Genomic DNA, 6,000 nt, shown 5'->3' with positions numbered 1-6,000 from the left:
TTACTCATCTGTAACCACAATGCCTAGTAAATGGAGTAGGCACTTGGTGTTTTTTTATTTTTTTGGTTTTTTTTAAATAAATGACTGGTTCCTCTTTGTATTATAGCTTTAGCACAGTGCATAGAGCAAGGGCCTAGTATATATATATTTTTTAAGTTAACCAAGTCCCCTCATTTTCCAGATAAGGAAACTGAGGCCAGAGAGGTGACCTGATATACCCAAGGTCATGCAGCATGTTAATGGCAGAGAACTAGAAGCAGGTTTCCTTACTGCCATGGAGTGGTCATTCTGCATCACAACACCTGCTAGGTAAGGACATCAGTACTCTCAGTGGCTGTTCTCACTGTCCTCACCATGCCCTCTCCAGTCTTGCTGCCTGGCAGCAGACCTTCCTCTAGGCTGAATTTCCAGGAGTCCCCAGCCCAGGTGGCCTGCAGATGGAGGGGGAGGGGGAGATGTTCATGATGTTTTTCTTTTCCTCCTTTATGGTCTTCCTTTGAGAACTGGAGTGTGCTGCTTTTCAGTAGGGGTAAAAGCAGTCTTTTCCCAGACTCTTATCTGTTTCCTTGGCTGATCACAATTGATTAGAATAATTGATTTTCAATATTTAAATTTTATTTTAATATTTTCAATGTTTAAATTTTATCATACAAGCAATATGACCACATTTGCCAAAGACCTCTTCTGTTAGATCAACCATTGTTAGCGCTTTGGTGTCTTTCCTAAATTTGGTGTATTTGTTTCCTTTCCACAAATATTTTCCCTTGACCATCAGCTGATGTACCAGGAAAGGGGAAAGGCTCTGGGGATCCTGGAGTCTTTACAGGACACACAGAGCAGCCCCAGCCCCTCTTTCTCCAAACTGTCCCCGGGGTCTCCCTGCTTCCTGGATCTCATTTTATGCATTCTCTCTGAGCCTTACCCCAGTCTAGCCTCCAGCCACATGCACACTTCTCCCCTGGATGGCTGGCCTTGGCTGAGGGTCTTTGCATTCTCTTGCTGTGGCTGGAAGGATTGGGGGAACCTTGGGAGTGGAGCAGGTGGTGGAGCTGAGATGTCAACCTAATGAGTCATGTTATAGGTCACTACTTCACCTCTGATTGTGTGGACTTAGTCTTCCCATTTTCACATTAAAAACCAGGGAATGATGGGGCGCCTGGGTGGCGCAGTCGGTTGGGCGTCCGACTTCAGCCAGGTCACGATCTCGCGGTCCGGGAGTTCGAGCCCCGCGTCGGGCTCTGGGCTGATGGCTCGGAGCCTGGAGCCTGTTTCCGATTCTGTGTCTCCCTCTCTCTCTGGCCCTCCCCCGTTCATGCTCTGTCTCTCTCTGTCCCAAAAATAAATAAACGTTGAAAAGAAAAATTTAAAAAAAAAAAAAAATAAAAACCAGGGAATGTTGTGGCACCTCGGTGGCTCAGTCGGTTGGACGTCCAACTTTGGCTCAGGTCATGATCTCACAGTTTGTGGGTTTGAGCCCCTTGTTGGGCTCTGTGGTGACACCTCGGAGCCTGGAGCCTGCTTTGGCTTCTGTGTCTACCTTTCTCTCTGACCCTCCCCCACTCATGCTTTGTCTCTATCTCTCAAAAATAAATAAATGTTAAAAAAAAATTAAAAAGGGGTGCCTGGGTGGCTCAGTTAAGCGTCCTACTTTGGCTTAGGTGATGATCTTGAGGTCTGTGAGTTCGAGCCCTGCATTGGGCTCTCTGCTGACAGCTCAGAGCCTGGAGCCTGCTTCAGATTCTGTGTCTCCCTCTGTCTCTGCCCTTCTCCCATTTGCACTCTGTCTCCCTCTCTCTCAAAAATAAATAAACATTATTTTTTTTTTTTTAAATTAAAAACGGGATGTTGCATTTAAGCAGGGAACAAGACATGATAGAATTCTGGAGACTCCACTTAATTGTTGGGTGGGAAAAAGAAGTTTAAAGAGAAGAAAAATCAGCAAGGAAAGAATGGAGGGGTGTTGGATGGGATGATATTGTTCAAGAAATAGAATCTTGAAGTTAAGGAGGTTTAGAGATTCTTTAGTTCAGTGGATACACATGCATGCATGCACACATGTGTGAAACTATTAGTTCAAATGAAATTTTGCCTGGAAGCCCATTATGGTAATCAAGACTTTTGCCATATTAACATTTATTTAGCACTCATGTGCCAGGCACAAGGCTCAGCTCTTTTCAAACATGAGTCATTGAATCCTCCCAATGACAAAGTAGGTAATTTTATTAGCCCCATTTTATAGGTGAGAAGGCTCAGAGAGTAAGAATCCTGTCTAAGGTTGGGCACCTAATAAGTGACAAAAGCCACCCTAAGCCTGTCTCACTCTGAAGACCATCTCCTAACCACCATGTGTTAAGTTCCCCATCTTTATTACTCTAGTTGAAAGTGGAGGGCCTGGGACCTAGAGCCTTCTGGAGCATGATTTCACAGATGGTCTTGCAGGAGCCTCAGCTGTAATAGCAGCTGGACTAAAGCCCAGGTCTGCCTTCTGCCAGGTGGCTAAGAAGACCTTGTCAGTGATCCTGGGATGGATAGGCTGTTTAAGGAGAGTTAGTCTGGGCTAGGGAGATAGAGATGAGCGAGATGAAGTAGGGCACAGGAGTCCCACCTACTGCCCACTGGCTGTGAAGACATGTTCCCAGTTTCACCCTCAGGAAATCTCTGTGGGATATCTTTTGTGTCTGAGGAGCTATGCTGAGGGCAGGGCACAGATGAATATAATCTCTTTGAAAGGGATCGAGTCTGTTTCAGCACACCTTTAATTCTTGCTGAAAATACATTTCATTCCCTCCTCCTCTATCACCACATGCATGTTACTACTTTAGAGTACTTGGAAAAAATTCCCAGTGTATAAAATGTACTGGGTGCACAGTGGACCTTGTTTTCCTTCCAGAATTTCTCCATGACCTGGAACAAAAGGAGGGAGCTTCTATTTACTGAGCACCTGTTTCATGCAAGGCATTTCATATTTTACCTCATTCAATCCTCACAATAGTTGTCAGGTATGATGTCCATTTCACAGGTGAGAAAACCAAGGCACAGAGAGGCTAAGGAACTTGCTCAGAGTCAGTAGGTTTGATCCAGCCCATGAAATGCATAGGGCACACTCTTTCCATACCATCCAGTCACTCTGGTGATCCTGAGCCTCACTGTCAGCACCGAACCCAATTCCAGCCATTGTTGGCTGCAGAAATTGCTCTGTGAGGGATACCCATGTTGTGGGCCTATTCATGGCCTTGGCCGCTGACTTTCTTCCTGGCTACTGCTGTTGGCCACGGTGGTCAGTGACATGGCGGGGAGGAAGTCTTAAATGAAGACTCAATCCCCTCATGGCGGGTCCCAGCTCCAGGCTGTCAGACTGGGGCAGTGGCTTTGGAACCCCAGCAGGGGAATGTGGGCTGCCAAGGGGCTAGACAGCTAGAATTATAGCCGCAGCTTGTCAGGGAGCAGGGGGAGGCAGCTGGCTGCTACAGCTGCAGCTCAGAGTGAACCCAGAATTCTTACATATCCACCCCAGTAGTCCGTCTGTCCGTCCGTCCATCCATCCATCCATCCATTCCTCCATCCATCCACTCAACTATCCATGTGGCCCTTCGGCACATAATCAGAACACAAAGGTGGAAGAACTCATTTTCTTGTTTGCTGTGATTCCTCTCAGTTTTCCTGATCAGTGGGGAGAAGTGGGGTGGCCTGCCGGCTGGGAGTGCTTCTGCCTGGCTTCACTCTGACCTTGGGTGGGCAAGTCACCTCTCCACTCTAGGAGTTTGTGGGGCTCAAAAAACCTTAGGGCTGCCTGGTGCGGGTCACTTCTCTTATTTTACTGGTGGATAAGTGAGGCAGGGAGAGGGGAACTGATTTGTCAAGGTTAAGTAAGGAATTCATGGTGGATTTAGGACTGGATTGCAGGATGCTGCCACTCATTTGTAAAGTGGGAGTGGGGATCCTGGCTCTCCTAGCCTCCTGGGATTGTAGGGAGGACCCCACAAGGTAAGTGGTGGGAAAGCGCCTTGAGAAGTGAGGTTACTAGGCCAGAATGTCCCAGAGGAGCAACCAAGGCCCAGGCTACTGGGCCAGGACAGATCCCAGAGTGACCACAAGGGGTCAGCAGACAGTTGTGAGCTCAGTCAGGATCTGCTGGAAGGCAGGAGCTTGTGTGCTGGGGTCTGGGAGGGAGGCCAAGTCATTCAATTCCTGGGGACCCGTAGCACAGAGAGGTGGGGACCTATCCCAGTCCAGCCCCTTGTTGAATTGAGAAATGTTACTTTGGGTATTGTAGTACAGAGCCTGGTCCAGCTGATGACTTTGGAATTCTGCCCAGCTGTGAGGGCTGAGGAGGCAGAGCTAGAAGCAGGCCTGGGGCTCCCTACCTTCTCAAGTAAACTTTCTCTGGGCTTTAGCTTTCCCACCTGCAACCTGGTGGCTGATACCTGCACTTCCTTCCAGTTCTCAGCTCCTGAGATGTGGCAAAGGGCTTTGCACACATAATGCCCCATAAATAACTGCATTTGAATGGATGGGAGAAACTCCTGCTCTTAGCTAATCCAGGTTTATCCCAAATGATAATTCAGGCTGAACTTTGCTTTACTAATGTTATTTATCACTTGGCAGAATAATTCCTAATGAGATTACTTTAGCCACTCTGCTCATCTGGGAGCATTTTAAAGGTTCTGTCACCAAGTCACTGTCATTCAAGTGCACATGCCCTCCTGCCCTCCATTATTCACATTAGATCTCTCAGCTGCTGGCTGGCTCAAATCCTTTGCCCTCATCGAGGTTACATTTGAATATTCCCTAGTGGGGGAAAATGAATCAGATGAAAATCCTGGCTGTTGGTGGCTGGTACCTCCTTTGGGTTCTACAGGAAGAACTATTGGGGCTGCACTTGCCCTGTTCAACCCTTTTAGCCACTGGAAATGCTGCCCACAAGCCTTGAGGATTCTTGTGTCCTCATTCTTCACTGCCACAGTGAGGTTTCATTCATCTGATGTACATGGGCTCTGTAGTTGAATGACTCTGAGTCGGAATCTCAGCTCTATCTTTCAGGAGAAAGCTATTTTACCCTCCACCCCCCCTATTTGGAGCTTTAGTTCCTCAACTGATGATGGGAATAATTGTGGTATCTATATTATAGGCTTATTCTTAGAACTCAGTGAGCTAATGCTCACATCAGGAACATGGCATGAGGCCTGGCACCTCATGGGGTAAATATGAAGAGGATTGTGGTGGCGATCGTTGAGATGTACTTGGAGTTGACATGTAAACCTCAAGAGGCAGCCTGGTGCGGGGCACCTAGGTGGCTCAGTTGGTTAAGCTCAGGTCATGATCTCATAGTTTGTGGGATCAAGCCCCATGTCAGGCAGCATGTTGATGGTGAGGAGCCTGCTTGGGATTCTCTCCCTTTCTCTCTGCCCCTCCCCTGCTTGTGCGCATGCTTTCTCTCTTTCTCTCTCTCTCTCAAAATAAATAAATAAGCTTTTTTATTTTTAAGAGACAGCCTGAGAAAAAAAGAGGAGAGTGAGCCCCTCAATTTGCTCTGAGACCCTGGGCAACATACATCCCATCTCTGGGTCTTGATGGACTTCTCTCTTCCCTGAATTTTAGTTAATTGCTCAGGAGGAAGAGGATGGACTGAGATACATCTATAACCCATTCAGGGCCTCAGAGCCTCTGTAAGTCAATGACTACCTGGGGGAACTTGGTCATGGAGCAGTGGTCAGTCACTGGGGGACCCCAACCAAGCCTTCCTCTGGTGGTTCTATGGGGCCAAGTACACAGGCTCTGCAGGATGAAGTGGTCACAGGGGAAAAAACAGTTCCTTAGCTTCATTCCAAATGTAAATTAGAGGACCAGGAGCACCTAATCCTGTGGAACCTAGCTTTCCAAGCTTATTTCCTGTGTTTCTTCCCATGAGCCAAACCTCATGAATTCTCTCCTCCAAAGAGGCCTCTTGATTTTCTACCTGGAACCTTTGATCCTACTGTTTACTCTGCTAGGAATACAGCC

The 6,000-nt window shown here is 47.4% G+C and overlaps 1 protein-coding gene across 1 annotated transcript in view; it reads left to right on the top strand.

Annotated features, from left to right (window-relative positions):
- The first annotated feature begins 226 nt into the window (after nt 1-226).
- Nucleotides 227-6,000, top strand: part of OSBP2 (oxysterol binding protein 2) — a 199,447-nt gene continuing 193,673 nt past the window's right edge. The window contains exon 1 of the mRNA XM_047827712.1: nt 227-309. Coding sequence (XP_047683668.1) covers nt 227-309 — 83 coding nt within the window. The remainder of the gene's footprint in view (nt 310-6,000) is intronic.

The sequence above is a fragment of the Prionailurus viverrinus genome, chromosome D3 (assembly GCF_022837055.1).
Source record: "Prionailurus viverrinus isolate Anna chromosome D3, UM_Priviv_1.0, whole genome shotgun sequence".
NCBI classification, from domain to species: domain Eukaryota; kingdom Metazoa; phylum Chordata; class Mammalia; order Carnivora; family Felidae; genus Prionailurus; species Prionailurus viverrinus.
The sequence above is the reverse complement of the archived record's forward strand: the minus strand, read 5'-3'. Positions and strand labels throughout refer to the sequence as shown.